The sequence below is a fragment of the Saccopteryx bilineata genome, chromosome 5, assembly GCF_036850765.1.
Source record: "Saccopteryx bilineata isolate mSacBil1 chromosome 5, mSacBil1_pri_phased_curated, whole genome shotgun sequence".
Taxonomy (NCBI): domain Eukaryota; kingdom Metazoa; phylum Chordata; class Mammalia; order Chiroptera; family Emballonuridae; genus Saccopteryx; species Saccopteryx bilineata.
This window is the reverse complement of record NC_089494.1, coordinates 262,147,003-262,164,514: the sequence shown is the minus strand read 5'-3', so window position 1 is coordinate 262,164,514 and position 17,512 is coordinate 262,147,003. Positions and strand designations below refer to the sequence as shown.

General features: G+C 57.6%; 1 protein-coding gene across 2 annotated transcripts in view; it reads left to right on the top strand.

Moving 5' to 3' along the window:
• Positions 1–17,512, top strand: part of PPP2R2C (protein phosphatase 2 regulatory subunit Bgamma) — a 101,419-nt gene that overhangs the window by 68,052 nt on the left and 15,855 nt on the right. For both annotated transcript variants that reach the window (XM_066233310.1, XM_066233311.1), the window contains exons 4-6: positions 1,157–1,269; positions 4,094–4,271; positions 14,564–14,728. In XM_066233310.1, the coding sequence (XP_066089407.1) occupies positions 1,157–1,269; positions 4,094–4,271; positions 14,564–14,728 (456 nt within the window). The remainder of the gene's footprint in view (positions 1–1,156; positions 1,270–4,093; positions 4,272–14,563; positions 14,729–17,512) is intronic.

The following is a 17,512-nucleotide window of genomic DNA, read 5'->3' as shown; positions in this document are numbered from 1 at the left end:
ATGACATGAAATAATTTCATAACAGGCTTAGAGCAGGGCTGGCATCTTCTGAGCTTCATATATGTGCTGCTTAAAAAAAAATCACTGAAGAAGGACATGTCATTCTCCCACCTCTCTGTAACCCTGAAGGGTCAGCTTCAGGGGCCCCCTTAGACCTCACCCTCAAAGCTCCCTATCCTGGGTTTAAATCCCAGCTCCTCCCTTTCCTGAGGGCTTGACCTTGGGCACCTATCAAGAGTTTAGTTGAACATGGTCATCTGTAGCAGTCAGGGTTCTTGGGAGAAACAGAACCAACAGGATGAGAGAGAGAGAGAGAGAGAGTGTGTGTGTGTGTGTGTTTGTAGATAAATATGTATAGAGCGAGGTTTATGTTAAGGACTTGGCCCATGTGGTTGTAGAGGTTTGATAAGCCCAAAACCTGCAGGGCAGGCAGGAGACCCAGGGAAGATCTGATGTCGCAGCTCGAGTGACAGGCCTCTGTGGGCAGACTTCCTCTTCCTCGGGGGACCTCAGTCTGTTTTTCCTTAAGGACTTCAACTGATTAGAAGCCCACCCGAATTATGGAGGGTTATCTGCTTAACGCTATGGATTCAATGTTCATCTCATCCAAAAAATAGCTTCATAGCCACATTCACACACATCTGACTAGAAATCTGGGTACCCGTGGCTTAGCCAAGTTGCCACATAAAATTAACCCATCGGAGCTACTAAAGATTCTTCTTTTGATGTGGTTGGCGGGATTCCACAGGAGCCAGGCAGCTGGAGAGGTGCATTCTGGGAGGCAGGATGCTGCTCAGAAAAGAGAAGAGGTTACCCTCTGCTGTCTGTCAGCCAAGGGCTTAGACACCTAGGAAGCGACACCCGTCCAGTCTTTTCTGGAAGTCAGTTTGGAGACGGATAACTACCCTTAATGTCACCGTTAGGATCAATTGTGAGAAGCTGGAGAAGGAAGCCAGATGCCCCAGAGACAAGGATGTTCGTTGCATCAGTTTACGTAGGAGAAAATGAGAAAGAACTTAACGCGTCCAAGTCCAGGATGACGGTTGAGCAATTTCTGGGTTGGATGCATCCGTATCTAATAGACCGGGGTGGGGGGCAGTCCATCCTCTGTGTTAATCATGCGTGGCTCTCATTTCACTTTCTTCTGTTTTTAAAGATAAAACTATCAAATTATGGAAGATCACCGAACGAGATAAGAGGCCCGAGGGCTATAACCTAAAAGATGAAGAAGGGAAACTGAAGGACCTGTCCACGGTGACGTCACTCCAGGTGAGATGTCGAATGTGGAAGGTTCTGGCACGCGGGGAGCACCTTTATGTTTCTTTTTATTAAACGACGAGGATTTTAGGACCTGGAAGGGCCCTTGAGATTCGAGTCACAGTAGGTTCCGATCCTGGCTGTGGGCATCTCCCTGCTCTGTGCCTCAGTTTCCTCACCAGCCCAGCAGAGATGACCGTCTTCTCCAGGAGGTCTTGTGAGGATGCGGCGAGGTGCTACAAATCCATGCAAATCCAAGAAGAGCCTTTCAGCTGCGACGGAGGGTGGAGAACAAGTCCCGTGACCCCGCGTTGCAGAAAGAGGGAAACTGAGGCCCAGAGAGAGGCAGGGACTCACCCAGAGCCACCTAGCTGAGTGAGTGGCACAGCCAGAGGAGAACCTGCCCGCTGAGCCGAGGGGCAGAGGGAAGCCTGGGGCGGCGACTGTTGCCGCCTTTACGAAGATGACTCAGCTTAAAAGATACTGCCTTTGATTTTATAAAAAGCCGGGAATGAAGCCACTAGAGCTGTGCCAAAGCGGACTGTAGTCCTTGCCATGATTAAAAGGCAAAGGGACCCTTCTCTCTTCTAACGGTGAAACATGGAAGACAGAGTTCTGAAGCCACAGGACCGGGGTTCAAATCCTGCCTCGGCCACTTCGTGGCAGGGGGGCCCTCGGCTGGGCGCTCAGTCTGCACCAGCCTCCGATTCTTCATCAGGAACAGGGATGAACACTCCGGCCAGCGTGTGACTTCCAAGCACTCTGGCTGCAATAACTCATTGAACCCTCCCCCAAATCCTGTGAAGTGGGATTATCACCCCCGTCTCACAGATGAGGGGACCGACGAGGGCTGAGATCCAAACCCAGGGAAGTCGGGTCCAGAATCGGCATCCCATCTCCTCTGTGACGTGGGCCTGGGGTCCCTGCCTCAAGGGAGAGCCACAGGGTGGTTAGTGGTGCCCTGCTGGGAGGGATCTGTAAACGTCAGTCTCTCTCCTTCTGTAGTGGGACAGGAAGCACAGCCAGGCTGCCTTCTCTGCTGCCCCTGGCTTCCAGAGCCGTGCCTGGAGCACGGCGGGCGCTTCGGACGTGTTTGCTGAAGGTGGTGCTGGTGCACAGCTCATTTGGATTCATTCATTCAGCACACACACTTACTGAGCACCTACTATGTGCCAGGCCCTGCTCTAGGCACCGAGAGGCAGCCTGAGGGCAGGATGGGATCTAAGTCTTCTTGGTGGCCCAGTGCCTGGGACAGGCCTGGCTCCGAGGAGGTGGCCTGTGAGTTCCATGAGTGAGCAGAGGTGAAGGCTGGGAAGTGACTGCTCTCTCCAGCCCCAGTTCCCACATTGCTAGCTGATTTGAAAAGGCCAGTTCCCGCCATGTGGAATGCCATCTCCCTTGGTTCGTTCCTTAGCTGAGAGCGTGGGCTGCTCCGAGCAGGCAGCGCTGCCCGGGCTGCGTGGTGTTAGCGCCTCTCCTAGGCTCACAGACAAACTGCTCCGGCTCCCCGCGCTGCCCGCCAGGTGGCCGTGGGCGTTCATTCGCCTGCCCTGTGCCTCCGTGTCCTCACCAGCAAAATGGAGACGATGACTTGCTTTTTCTGAAACGACTTAGCAGGTGCTCACACGGAGCGTCCAGTGAAATGTTATAAACATGAACTGATCATGTTGTTCCTGGAAGGAGGGGTAAACGCTTAAACAGGTTGGCCTCTTAAGTGACGAGCAAAATTGCACAAATAAGTTCTGAGAAAGCAGGGAAGCCAGTTAGCTTTGACGCTGAGTAACGGGAGTGAGGTTGCCCTGCCCCCACTGCCAAGCCCAGAAAGTCTGGGAGGGTTGCGGATGGGGTGGGGGGTGCGCAGGGGAGGGAAGATGCAATTATCACCTCTCGATGGGCCTGGTACTTGCGGCAGAGCCAGTGGCCCATGGGAATCTGTTTATTTCCCACCCAGCATCTGAGACTTTCTTTCTTGTGTGTCACACACATCCCAAGATGGCCCTTAACTGAGGCTGCAGGAGAAGAAAGGGGGAACACGGGGGTCTTCCCTCACCCAGCCTCTCAGACAGGAAGGCACTGAGCAGGGACTGAGAACTCACTGTGCTTTAGCTCTGAACAGCTCCAGCATCACCCTTTTTTATAGAAAAGCAAACCGAGGCCCGGAGATGTAATGTCCCAGTGATGGTGTCACTAGAAGGGGCAGGGCGGGACTTGGAGCTGTCAGTCAGGGCTCAGGTTCATACCTTTCTACCTGGAAAAGGGGCGAGGCACTGTGATTCCCCGACCCCGAGGTTCATCTTAGCATCCAGTCACTGGTGATGTGAGGATGGCAATGTTAGCCTTCATTTCCTGGGCATTGAGTCCTTACCTGGGTCCTCACCTTCCTCCAGTGCAAGGGGGAAAAGGGTAGAAAAGGCACATCTGCCTCTTAATCACCTTACCCCATAGTGCCAAGCATCACTGTACTCACATTCCATTGGTCAGAATCAGTCATGTGGCCATACAGCTGCAAGGGCAGCTGGGAAATGTAGTCCTTGTCTGGGCAGCCACTTTTTGCTTCCTTGTGGAAGAATGTTTGGTGGAGAGTCAGCTGACTATACCATGGTATCTTCCTGTTCCGTTTTAGAGATGGGGAAATTAGGGTGCAGAGGGGTTCAGTCATTTATTCAAAGTCACATGGTGGGCTCAGGACCAGTCCCAGGAAGCCAGCGAAGGAGATAGGTTTTCCTGCTGGGCTGGCCGTGGTGGACATTGGCCATGTGGTCCTGCCGTGGCTGCCTGGCCCACGTGGCCTGCCCCGACAGAGCGCCGTGCTCTGACTTCCCCTCCTCCTTTGTAGGTGCCCGTGCTGAAGCCCATGGACCTGATGGTGGAGGTGAGCCCGCGGAGGGTCTTCGCCAACGGCCACACCTACCACATCAACTCCATCTCCGTCAACAGCGACTGCGAGACGTACATGTCGGCGGACGACCTGCGCATCAACCTCTGGCACCTGGCCATCACCGACAGGAGCTTCAGTATCCTTTCCCGCGGCAGCCTGCCAGCCTCTCCCCTGGTGACGTCCGGGTCGGGGTGCTTGGCCAGCTTGTAAGCAAGCTGGTTGGGGGACTTCTGCTTCATTCACCTTCTTTGGTGAGTCCACAGTGTGTGACTGAAGCCCGGACATGAGCTCACGCTGAGTTTATTTGTGAACACTCCAAACCCACGCTGTGAGGGTTCCATTGGGCCCCTTGCCTTCTCCAGGCTGGCTGCGACCCCCAGCATTGTGCAACCTCACCAGGGACAGAGGCGGAGATAAGGGTCCTGGGGTCAGCCCTCTGGGAAGAGGGATGGCTGATCCACCTGAGACTGTCGGCCGAAGGCTCCTCTGGACGCTCAGAGTGACCACTGGGGTGTCAGAGCCCAGCCGGATGGAGTCAGAGGGGTCTGCTTAGTGGGTCTGGACCAGCTAGGCGCAGCAGAACTGACTCCGTCTCCTCCCACTTTCTGGTGGTGGGGAATGAACCGTTTCTACACGGGTTTGGGCCTGGGGAAGGCAGAGGCTCGGCCCAGTGGGGGCTGCTGCAGGCAGAGCAGGCAGGTTCCTATGCGGTCCCTAGTCTGAAGACTGACAGCAATTAATAATAATAATCACAGGGAGGCTCTTGTCTAACACTAACGTGCGTTCATATGAACTCGTTCCGTCCTCACGGCAGCCCTGTGATGTAGATGCTATCATGGCCCTCCTTTACAGATGAGGAAACTGAGTCCCAGAGAGCCCAGGTTAACTGGCTCGAGCTCACTGCTGGCAAGTCTCACACCTCCGGCCCCTGAGTCTGCATTCTCAGCTTTCATACCAAGACTGCTGATTTGAAGGATGCCGCCCATATGTACAGGAAGGAGGCCCTGTCCCCGATGCTTGATTTAGATAAAGGCCCCTGCCCTCTGGGAGCATACAGACCATAAACCATTAGTATAATAGACAAGTACGATGTCCAGCACGTGAGCAGGCGGTCAGCCCTGTGGGAACGAGCGGACCCACGAGCATGTTGGCGTGCATTTTTCTCGGGCCACTCTGAGCTGAGGCCGTGGGTGTGGGGTGGGTGAGGAGCGAGCCAGGGTGGAGGTGTTGCCGAGTGAGGAAACAAACATGGGGCTCGTGGTGTGTCCATGGGAGTGGACGTCATGACTGACCCTAGGATCTAAGCCACATGAGGAGCGAGGGCTAGTGACAGGAAGGGAGTGTAGTGGATTGGGGGGGGGGGTCTCTGTGGGAGGCTGGGGTCCTTTCCTGATTGCAGATCCTGCCTCCATGCAGCTTCTAAGTCTGTGAAAATGAATCGTTAGTTGACCGACTATAAAACCGTCCTGGCCCTCTGAGATGAAGGGGTGTGTACTGCTCTGCTGAAAGGTTGCAGAGTGGGGCTCCCGGCGGCCCCGGCCTGTCAGACCTGAGTGCCAGGTGGGCAGATGGGAGGGACGAGTGGAGGCTCCAGGGTCTGTGCCGGCCCCTGATTAGACCAGTTCATCTGGGAATCACGCCACAGGTGGCCTTCCGCGTGGCCTGCTGCTGCTTGGCCACCAGAGTGTCAGACCGCAGGGAAACTTGACACCTGTCCCATGGAGCCTGGCCTCCGCTGGCAGGGAAGGTGCCAGGACTGAGGTGCAGGTGTGATGATGGGTCTGAGAGGGCGGCCAGGCCCAGCGGTGAGGAAAGGAGTGTCACTTCCAGGCTGGGAGGAGGCCAGCAAGCTCTGACCGGCACTGAGCTGGCAAATTTCTCTGCGTGCGAGACGCCCTTTGAGCAAGTACCTCCCAGGGGACATGGGACCTGGAGGTTCCATGCCTTTAACTCTGCCTCTCTGGTGTCTTGTCCTGATGCCCTGCTGACCACAGCAGTCCCCTGCTTAACGCTCTCTGCTGCTTCTCCTCAACCTCCGGACAAAGTCTGAAACCCTTAGCAGTGTCCTGCGGCTTGGTGACTGGCCCTGCCCGCCCCCCCCAGGGTGCTCTTACCCCGGGCTCGCCCACACCCGCAGGCCGCCGGGCTTCCCTTCTCGCTCCAGGGCTGGGGCTGGTGCCTGGCTTTCAGCTGGTCTTTCTCTGATCATCCTTCTCCCTCTCGTAGCCAGGAGGCCCCTGTGTGCTCCCGTCACTCGGTCATCTGTGCTGCGTGCACGCTGCACCCCTCCCAGGCTGGTCAGCGCCCCTCGGGAATCACACTCCCTGTCACACTGGGCTTTCCTCAGCTGTTAATATGGCCACCTCCCCCATTTTCTGGCAAAATCCTCAAGATTAGGAATCCAGCCGGCTCCTTCTCTATCCCCATACACGCAGGGCCCAGCGCATAGTAGGTACCTAGGTGGCAGGTGGTGACTTGGAGAGAGGAGGCTCACACTGTCCATCTGGTTTTAGGATGCAGACCCCATCCTGGGGGTCTGGGCTCCAGCGTGCTCGGATCCCAGACGCTGCAGAGAAGCTGTCTGGGTGCTGGGGTCTGGGACCCCAGGGCTCGGGGACCCTGGGGCTCAGATTCACCGCTCAGCTTCCCAGAGGTAGACTGGGCCGGATTCCTTCCTGTGAGGACACTTGTAAGGGTGAAAGAAAGCAGTCACGATTGGGCTCCAGCCGGTGGCTGGCTCTATGTTCCCTCTAAACAGCCCCTCGGATATTTAAGGCCACTTCTCAAAATTCCTGCATCGTCTCTGATTTTTTGTTTTGTTTTGTTTTTACCCCAATGCCATCTCCACATTTCCTTCAACAGCCTCTCGTGTCCTTTAATACTAACAGTTTGGGAATGTTGGGCAGCGCTGGGTGATTTTTCTCGAGTCTGATGCATGTTAAAGGTGCACAGGGGCCCCAGCCGAGGGACTTCGGCTTCATTTTTAGTGCCGGAGAGCTGCAGAGGTGGTTCCGTTGGTTTTCCTACCTCCCCCCCCCCCCCCCCAGCGATTTCTCACGGTGGAAGCTGGTGATGCACCAACCCTCCGTCTGGAATGAATGTTTCATTCCCGTGGGCGGGGCAGGTCCCGGAGCTAGGCGGGGTGGTGGGCGGCAGTGAGGACGGAGGCTCCAAGCCTCTTCAGTGCACAGCAGCTGGAAGGCTGGGCTTTCCCCCATGCCTGCAGGGGACAGTGGAGGGGACTGACCACGGCCCCTCCACCTGCCAGGCTCTCTTCTGGCTGAAAAACCTGCAGCCTGAGGGCCAACCCGCTTCTGTCACTCACTCGTGAGCTACCCTGCCCGCCACTCAGCCTTCCTAAGCCTCTCCGTTCTCGTCCATTCCGTGCGGTATGCCTCTGGCCCCGGGGCTGGGACGGTGAAACACTGGTGAGTACAGGGCCTGATGTGCGGTAGACCCACGCCCCACACTGGCCCATTGACCACCGCCAGCACCTTACGAGCTCCCACAGTAGCACGGGACAGAGAAGGAAACGGGTGTGTCTGCTCAGAAATGCCCCAAGTCCGTGTCCACTAGGAAACCCTGTTGTTAAACCGTGACCAGCACACCTCTGCTTTGGGGCCTCAGCCAGGCCTGTGGGTCAGCCTCTACCACGCATGCGCGCTCCCGTGCGCTGTCCTTGGTGCTGACCTCATTGGCGGCCAGTACCGCGCAGTCGCCACCCTCACCACCGCCCACACTATGGGCACCTCTTACCGAGCAGTTACTCTGTGCCTGACGGTGTTCTAAGCACCTCGAACACGCTCAGTCCTCTCGGCAGCACTGTGGAGTAGGCGTTATTAACATGCCCTTTTACAGCAGGAACCGAGGCCACAGAAAGGTTAGGAAATCCACTCAGCGTCCCCCAGCTGGGAAGTGGCACGGCCTAGAGTCCCACTCGCGGCCTCTCGTTCCAGGACGGACGCGATTGTTTGGTAGCACAGGTGGCTGGGTGCGTGAGCTCTGACTGCTGGATGTTTCTGACATTTCCTCTTAAAGGTGGGGACGTGCCATGCTGTGGTGCTTCTTGTCCCTTCCCGGCGGTCCCTGTGGCATTTCTGTGACATGCTCCTGATTAAAACCCGGTGAGCATGGGCTGCAGCCCCGCCCCCTTTCTTCCTCTCCCCCAGCCAGGACTCCGGATGCCTGCCTCTCACAGCTCCTGAGCCTTACACCTCCCCCTCAGGTGGAATACCGCCCCACCCCCCTGCCCACTCCAGCCCTCCAACCTGGTAACTCCTGCTCTCTCAGGATTGGCTCAATGCCTTTGCCTCAGACTCTGCAGAGCACCTCAGGGCCTTGTTATAAATCTCATCGCGTGCACCTGAATGTCCCTCCTACAGTACCGTCCGTCGGGCTGCTCTCTGGTGTCACTGCTGGGCTAGGAGCCCTAGGAAGTCAGACTGGGGTCTGGTGAGCCCCTTCTCAGAGTCAGGAGAAGGCCACCATTTGGGGGTGAGTCTCAGCTCTGTTCCACCTTGGGTGTCCCCTCCCAGCTCTTAGAAACCCAGGCATGCAACTCAGCTCAGACCCTCACAGCGACAAGCCTTGCACCTTTTGCAACCTGCTTAATTTCATGTTTTTTTTTTAGGAGGAAGAGAAAGACTCTCATTCTGATTTAACTAACCTCATTATTGCTAAAAGTGCTAACCATGTGGTAGGGTCTTTGACAGATGTCATCTCACTCAATCCTTATTACAGCCCTGCAAAGCACGTACTATCCACCCATTCTACAGATGAGAAAAGCAAGGCACAGAGAGGCTGCGAAGGTTTCTGAGATCACGTGGCTGTTACAGGTGGGGTGGAGCTTTCAAGTCCCGGTGACTCAGAATGCGATGCTTTCTTTCCTGTCTGAGCTTCTGGGAATCAGATAACCTGGCCTGTGGTCGGGATGTGTGGACCAGCTCACCGCACAGAGAAAACACGCAGGGGCTTCAGTGGGTTTGTGCAGTGAGCAGTTCTGCTGAAAGGCCCCTTGCCCGTGGCCCTGCCTGCCCCCAGCAGAACGGGCTCCTCTCTCTGAGCGCATTGCACCATCACTGTCGAGGTTCTGAGCAGAGGAGGGGAGGGGGCTGGCTTTGGGCTGAATTGTGACACTTCCCGTGAAAGCTGTATGAAGAGATTTGGACACAGAAACACCGGGGACGTGCACGCAGCGGAACAAGCATGTGGGGACACAGCAAGGTGGCCGTGTGCAAAGCCGAGGAGAGGGGCGTCGAAGAACCCGACACTGCTGACACCTTGATCTCAGGCTTCTGGCATCCGGAACTGTGGGACAGTAACTTCCTCTTGTGTAAGGCCCCCTCAGCCATGGTACTTTGCCATGGCGACGTGTGAAGTGAACACGGAGGCCCGGGTTGCCGGGGGGCCCCCCTTATGAGCTGGTGTGGTTTTGGCCTGAGTCCTTACAGCTCACGCTTGTAGCCGGGTCATCGCTGGGAGAAAATCTGCTAGAAAAAAAAGCCACTTTGCCGGCTGTGCCCCAGTGAGAGGGTGGCCTTCCAAGGCATCCGCACACCAGCGCCCCTGGGGGCCTGTGTGGGAGGCCCCTTGGGGCCCTGAGCAGAGCCGCCTCCATCCTCACTCCCCAACAGCTCTGTCACCATGGTAACGGCCTCTCCCATCCTGAGAGCATGCTCCTGCTGAGACATCTGGATGAAGCAGGCGTTGCTGAGTGAAATCGATGGAGGCCAAGGCCACCTCCTGCTCATTGTTGAGCTCCGCCCTCTCTCAGCATCCACTTGCGGAGGAGGAGCCCAGCAGCAGTGCCCTTGGGGGTGCTGACCCCATGGGGTGCTGCATGTCTGCTGTGCAGAGATCCAGTCCCTCTGGAACAGAGGGGCTGAGGGAGGAGCACAGGCTGGAAGTTTGGAAGCCAGGACTCTGTCCCTGTTCTGCCGCCTCTCCGTGCAGCCCTGGGCAAGCCCCTCCTGGGGTTGGAGGTCGGAGGGGGGATCCCTTCCTGCTGGGGCACTACCCTCACCAGCTCTCGGCGGTCTGATTATCTTTCCAGGATCAGCTAGTTACTGTGTCGGCAGTCATCTGATGAGGCGGCCCCCCTAAAGCCCGTCAGGACGTTGGTGACTGTCCGTGTGCTTCTTGGTGTTTGTGGGCTGCCCCCCCCATACTCAGTGTCCCTCTGAGCTCCTTGCAGAACAAACCAACCATGCTGACTCATTTCTTGGCTCTACTCACTTCGTGGGCAGAATTTGCCCAGTGGACGAGTGATGGCCGTTTGTACCTGTGCTCTGTACAGGGGAGGGGACCCGGGGCTCACAGAGGGGCAGCTCCGTGGCCTGAGAGCCACGGGAAGCCCAGTGACCTCCCCGCTGACATTTCACGGGCCCTCCAAGCGGGATCCATGCAGCTCTGGGACTGGGGGCCGGTGACGGCCTGCGGTGCTGCTGTGACCCCCGGCTGGCTTGGGGACGTCAGGATGCCCTTGGCCGTGGGAGATGGAGGAGCTTCTATAAAAATCTCTGCAAACCTGATGACTCGGCAGAAGGGCTGCCTGGATTCCGTTCTGTTCCGTCCTCGTGTCCTTGGCGGGAGGAGTCGCAGGCTTCTCTCTGGGGCGGGACAAACCCCTGTTTCCGAGCTTTTCTGAGTCTCCAGGGTGTGCGGCCTGAGCCGTGATCAGGTGGTCGTGATGGGTCTTGTGGGCCCAGTGGGGTATTTGAGTTCTTCTGTGGACAGAGAGGAAGCCACCGAGCGGGGTGCTGGGAACTCAACCCCTACTTTACCGAGGTTTGGGGTGAGGGGCCGGGATCTCAGGTGGAGGAGCCCCAGGACTTGGAGGCTGTTGGATGTGGCGAGGGAAGGAAGGGCAAGAAGGATCAGGGAGGTACCCTGGTCCCTGGCTTGCTTGGTGTCTCAGGACTGGGGTTGGGGGGGGGGGTCCTAAAACGGAAGTGAAGTGAAGAAGCAGTCTAGGATGGATGTCGAGCAGGATGACGCTATTAGCATTTTGCCCATGCCGTGATTCCCCAGCTCCCAGAAGCAACCGGATGGGGGGGGGTCTGAGTTTCCCGTGGCCACCATGACAAGCTTCTATAAATCAGGGGGCTTAAAACAACAGAAGTGTGCTCTCTCCCCGTTCCGGAGGCCAGAAGTTTGAAAGAAGGTGCGAGCAGGGCCGTGCTCCCTCGGGAGGCTCTGGGTGGGGGGACCCTCCCTGCCGCTTCCAGCTCCTGGGGGCCCAGGCGTTCCTTGTGGCTGTGCCACCCCAGTCTCTGCCTCTGTTGTCATATGTCTTCTGGGAGTGCCTTATAATAAGGACAGTTGTCACCGGACTTAGACCCACCCAAATATCCAGGCTGATCTCATCTTGAGGTCCTTACCTTGATTACATCAGCAAAGGTCCTTTTTCTAAATACAGTCTCATTCGTAGTCTCTGGGGGTTAGGAGGCGGGCATGTATTTTGGGGTACCACTTAAACCATTGCACCGGAGAAAAGGCAGCTTGTGCTCAGTGGAGGGGCGTGGGCTGGAGTGGGTTCTCCTTCTCTCCTCTTCACCTGCTGTGTGACCCGCCCTCTGTCCACCTACCTGGGTGTGCCGGACGCTCTTTGTAGGGCAAATCACTCCTAGCTGCCCAAGTGCGATGGGAAGTTTCACAAAAGCCCATCCGGCGGTTGGAGTACAATTAGATGGAAAAGTAAGGCATGAATAATTCCTCCGGCTCGGCCAGGGGAGGGGCCCGTGATTGAGTCCGATCGCTCTCGTTCTCGTGGGAGTCAGTCCTGTCACGAACCTTGTAAAGCTCCGTCTACAGGTGGGTCTGTGCAGAGCTGGTGGTGAAATGAGAGACTACCAGGGGGCTAGTCCTCGAAATGAAAGGGCACTGCGGGGTCATGCCCGACCCCCTCATTTTGCAACTGGGCAAAAACTGGGGCTTGCAGAATGGAAGTGACTTTTGCATGTAGCACTGAACATTCCAGAGAAAGCTAAGACCAGAGGCCCAGGCCAAAGCCCCTGGCTTCCAACCCAGCAGTGGTCACTGCCAAAGTCAAAGCCACTGCTCGTGGTCACTGCTGGACCAAGTGTCTCCCTGCTCAGAAGCATGCGGCCACCTGGGTGTGAGTCCAGGACGAGTGTGTGCGGTGTCCGTTTGGGGCATAGTTGTCGGGCTATGTGCAGAGGTTTCTTCCGCACCTGCCTCTCCTGTCAGGTGTCTGTCTTCAGGGCCCCTGCTTTGTGATATGACTAAGGGGACTCAACAGGGACAGCCCCCACTCAATAACTAATTCCTTTCACCCCCCGAGGCCCCAGGGAGGAGCTAGGCAACCGGCCCGGGCAGATCCTTGGTGAGCTGAGCCAGAGATCTTAAGAGAGGCCGTCCAGGGACCAGGTGACGTGGACCCAGTTAGATGGGGCCACGCCCTGAAGGATGCCGTGCTGTGCCAGGGGGGCCGGGCGTGGCTCTGGATCCTGGGAGTCAGAGACACACGCTGACCGGGGCTGTGGTTTGACCTCCCTCCGCCAGGGTCACGGGGAACCACAGGCCGTGTGTTCCGCGTCTGTTTTTCCCTGGCACCCACTGTATCCAGAGTTTATTCTGAGACAGTGAGAGAGGGTCCCCGATGTGTGGGCCCCAGGACCCTTGGGCCCGGGCTGTCGGTGGCGTCAGCATCACAGAGTTCGCACTGGCTCATTTTCTTACTCACCCTCCAGTCTCATTTTTCCGTGATGTCTCCTCTGTTCCGTGTGGTACCAGAAAACCGCCGTTTCCAGGGAAACCATTTCAGGCGCCGGTGATGTGGGCCCTGGGCCTCCCTTTGTGTTGTTATGGATCTAAGTTTCCGGTCAGTGGTATGCTTCTAGCAGGCCAGATCACAGAGCGCGAGCAGAGGGACCCTCCTCGGCGCCCATGGCCGCACTGATTCAGCATCTTTTCTGATGTTTTATCAACTCCCGTGTTGGCAGAGGTTGACAGAAAACGCCTCTTTCTCTTGGGAGAGAGAGCTGCTGGGGTTCCGAGGAGAAGGGGCTGACAGGGGACGGTGTGTCAGTGTGGTAACAACGGCAGCTGACACTCACCAGGGCCGGCCTCCTGTCATCTTCACAGCAAAGCCGAGGTTCGATGAGGAAACTGAGGCAGGGAGAACCAGGGAGCCCACCCATGATCACACAGCCAGGAGTGGGCTGAGCTGGGATTCGGACTCCAGACCCCGACTGCTGGGCCCGTGGGCACCTGCAGATGGGAGGAGGGGGCGCTTCATTCAGAGGGGACAGGCGGTGCCCAGCCCGCTGTGCGGAGCCCCGGGCAGGGCGGGAAAGCCAGAGACCAGGGGCGTCCCTGTCAGAAGGAAGAGTGCCTGTACGGCCAATCGACTGGCAGGATCCGAAGCCAGAAAGGCAGATGAAGAGGTGACACCAGGAGGTTCTGATCGGCTGTTGTAGCCATCCAGGGGTGGACAGGTCCCCTTGAACAAGTCACGTACCCTCTCTGGCCCTCCACGGTGTCAGTCAGATATGCTTCCTTTTGCAAGCGGCAAAATTCTCGACCCTAAGCTGGAAATGGATTTAAGGGCTCCCATGATTGAACAGCCCAGGGGCACGGCTTCAGGTGCAGCCTGATCCAGGATTCAAAGGGAGGGGGTGGCCAGACCTTGCTCTGCACTTCATCGTCAGTGGTCTCGACCCCGCCCGCCGGCTCCGGGGTTCCCCTGTCCCGGCATCAGATGGAAGGAAGCCTCTCCACCCTACCCCACCCACCACGCCCGGCAGAGGACGGAGCGGCACCCCAGCCTTCCCAGTGTCCCCGGGCCTGGGTCCCTCACCCCTCTGCCGGTTGTGAGTGAGGGGCTGGGAGGCAAACATCAGAGCTGCCAACCCAGAGAGGATGTTCTCCCAGTAGCAGAGTCTCACCTGTGGGCAGAGGAGGGGAGTGGGTGCTGGGTGGGGCGGGCGGGGTGACAGCAGGTGCCCGCACTCGCAGCCCAGACACGGCTCAGAGCGACGGGGAGCGGACGCTGCCCGCCAGCAGGGCCCAGCGCGCAGTAGGCACGCTCCATCAGCGCTGCTTGCCTTTGGCTTGGCTGCCGAGAGGGGAGGTGGGCGGGCCAGGCGGCCCGGGAGTGGCCCTGCTGTGTGGGCTAGGCAGCTGAGGGGCACTGGCTGGGGAGGGGCACAGGTCAGGAGGGAGGTGGCAAGTCCAGCCTTTTGGGGCCAGTGGACGAGTCCTGGAAGAGGAGGCCAACGGGCAGTTGGGCACACAGGTCTGCAGCTTGGTGGCTCTGGGGGGGGGGGTTGTCTAGAGGTCTGGGGACTGGAGAGGCAGCTCAGACACAGGGTAGACGGGCATGTCAGGGAGAGGGGCTGGGGACCCCGAGGGCCTCCGAGCTCAAGCAGGCAGAGCAGCCAGGGCGTCCTTCCTTAACCGGGCCAGACATCGTGGACATCAAGCCGGCCAACATGGAGGACCTCACGGAGGTGATCACCGCGTCCGAGTTCCACCCACACCACTGCAACCTGTTCGTCTACAGCAGCAGCAAGGGCTCCCTGCGCCTCTGCGACATGCGGGCGGCCGCCCTGTGCGACAAGCACTCCAAACGTAAGTGCCACGCCCGGCTTCGTCCTAAATGGGGGGAGAGGCTGGTGCAGGGGGGAGGGGGAGAGCAAGGGCGTGTGGTCGTCACCGGGTTTGAAAGGGATGCAGAGGGGTCAGCGTGGAGCAGGGGTGGGGGAGGAGGCCCTGCAGGAGTTCACTGGAGGAGGCATGGTGGACCCCAGGGTGGTGGGACGCAGAGGTGGGGAGATAGGTCCCATTCTGGGTGTTCTTTGAAGGCTGAGCCGGTGGCTTTGCCAAGAGGGATGTGGACCAAGGTGACTCCACGGTTTGCTTTGTGTTGTGGGGTGAGTAAAGGTGGGGTGCTCTTCCGGGACAGGCACACAGAGGGGAGAGGGGACAGGGACTGACAGTTTTGGACACAGTAAGCACGAGATCCTTTGTGCTGGGCTCCAAGGAGGGGTGTCGAAAGGCAGACGGATACCCGGAGTCAGGGGCGAGGTCCGGCTGGAGACCCGGCATGGGAGTTACCTCTGTGTGGACGGACGGGAAGTGTGAGCGTGCACATGGCCAGCCCCACACCCACAACCCAGGGCTGTGTCAGCATGCCAGCACTGCTGTGACCGGTGATCGGTGACCACACACTCAGTGGCTTAAAACACCGTGGGTTTATTCTCCTACAGTTCCGCCGTCCGGAATTCCGACGTGGGTCTCACCAGACAGCAAGCAAGGTGCCGGCAGGGCTGGCTCTCTTCCGGAAATTCTGGGGAGAATGAAGCCCTGTCCTCACCTGTGTCCAGCTTGTAGGGAGTTGCCTGCATTTCTTGGCTCAGAGCCCCTTCCCCATCTTCAAAGCCAGGCATGGCTTGTCAGGACTTTCTTATACTGCGTGACACCCATGGACTCTCCTGCTGCCCCTTCTGCTTCTAAGGACCCTTGTGATGGCACAGGGGCGCCTGGACAACCCAGGAAAACCCGCTGTGTCACGGCCAGCTGACTGTCAACTTGGCTCCCCCTTTGCCCTGTGCCGTTGCATCTGCGCAGGTCCTGTGATGAGGACGCAGATGGCCCTCCACGGGGCGTTCCCCCGACCACCCCTGCAGTGCAGGCCCCAGGGGCCCTGTTTAATTCTGGGTTGGACTGGCACGGAAGAAGGTTGGGGAAGAGAGGCGCCTGAGTCTCTCTCTGCTCCCGGGTCTAACCCTGACCCTCTGGGAGGCCCGTGGGAGGAAGGATGGAGACATCATGTTTCTAGGGACCCAAGTTCGGATGCATCCTGTGCGCCAGAGCAAACGGCAATGACGTCTGGATAATGGAATATTGTTCAGTCGTTTCGGGTATTGATTTGGAAGGTTTGTTTTAAATACCTGGAAAGTGCCCTGGCCGGTTGGCTCAGCGGTAGAGCGTCGGCCTAGCGTGCGGAGGACCCGGGTTCGATTCCCGGCCAGGGCACATAGGAGAAGCGCCCATTTGCTTCTCCACCCCTCCGCCGCGCCTTCCTCTCTGTCTCTCTCTTCCCCTCCCGCAGCCAAGGCTCCATTGGAGCAAAGATGGCCTGGGCGCTGGGGATGGCTCTGTGGCCTCTGCCCCAGGCGCTAGAGTGGCTCTGGTCGCAACATGGCGACACCCAGGAGGGTCGCAACATGGCGACGCCCAGGATGGGCAGAGCATCGCCCCCTGGTGGGCAGAGCGTCGCCCCCTGGTGGGCGTGCCGGGTGGATCCCGGTCGGGCGCATGCGGGAGTCTGTCTGACTGTCTCTCCCTGTTTCCAGCTTCAGAAAAAAATAAATAAATAAAAAAAAAATAAAATAAATAAAAAAATAAAAAAATAAAAATAAATACCTGGAAAGTGATTACATCTAAAAAGTTCACAGCACAGCAATGACAACGTGACTAGAAATATGGGAACAGGGAAAACGTCAGAAAGAAACGCCGAGGAGGCCGCCCCTGAGTCGTGGGCTCTGGGGGTCCTTGCTGCTTCCTTCTCCGCACGTGTCTGGGCAGTGTTCTTCAGCTGCGGGTCTCAGCCGAGTCAGGGGCCACGTGTGTGCGGGGAGGGCGCTGTTGTGGACCTGCGGTGTTTGCATGATGCTCTGCCGCGGACTGGAGGTGGGAGTCTCAACCCTCCGGGGCCTTTGTAACTTCGTCCCCCGGTTCCTCAGGGGGCCTGGACAAGCAGAGCAACCGCCCACCAGGGCAATGTCACCTGTTTGTTTTCCAGTCAGGTGCACCTGCCTAGATTTCCGGCACGTGACTGTGACAGGCCTGGTGTACGGGCTGCGTGTGCACCAGCCCAGAGTCAAGAGCAAGAACCGTCACCTCATTTTAGCTAGCTCAGCTCCACAGTATTCCCACCCCCCAGCCCCGGGCTGCCGGGAACGTTAACCTCAGGGCCGTGCTGGACTCATGGGGCACCGTGAGGTTTCAGAAGGCTTGGGCAGGGCCAGGGTATGAGGGGAGGGACGTCGGGGCTTCTGGCCACCGTGGGCTTTTGCTGTGCCTGGTGATTCCGGCACCAGGGCTCTTGCTGAGAAGTTTGTGCATAAATGTTCACCGGTGGACTTGGTCCTTGTCTTTTCCCCACATGCTCTTAGCCCGAGTTGATTCAGATTAGTCTACTCCATAAGTCTCGGTTCTCTGTCCCACCTATGTGTGAAATCATCCAGTTCTTAGCTTTCCCTGATTCACTGTTTTCACTCCCTATCATGTTCTCAAGGTCCACATGCCACCCTGTTAAAGTTAACTGTCTAAATTTATTTATTTATTTATTTATTTATTTATTTATTTATTTATTTATTGTATTTTTGTATTTTTCTGAAGCTGGAAACC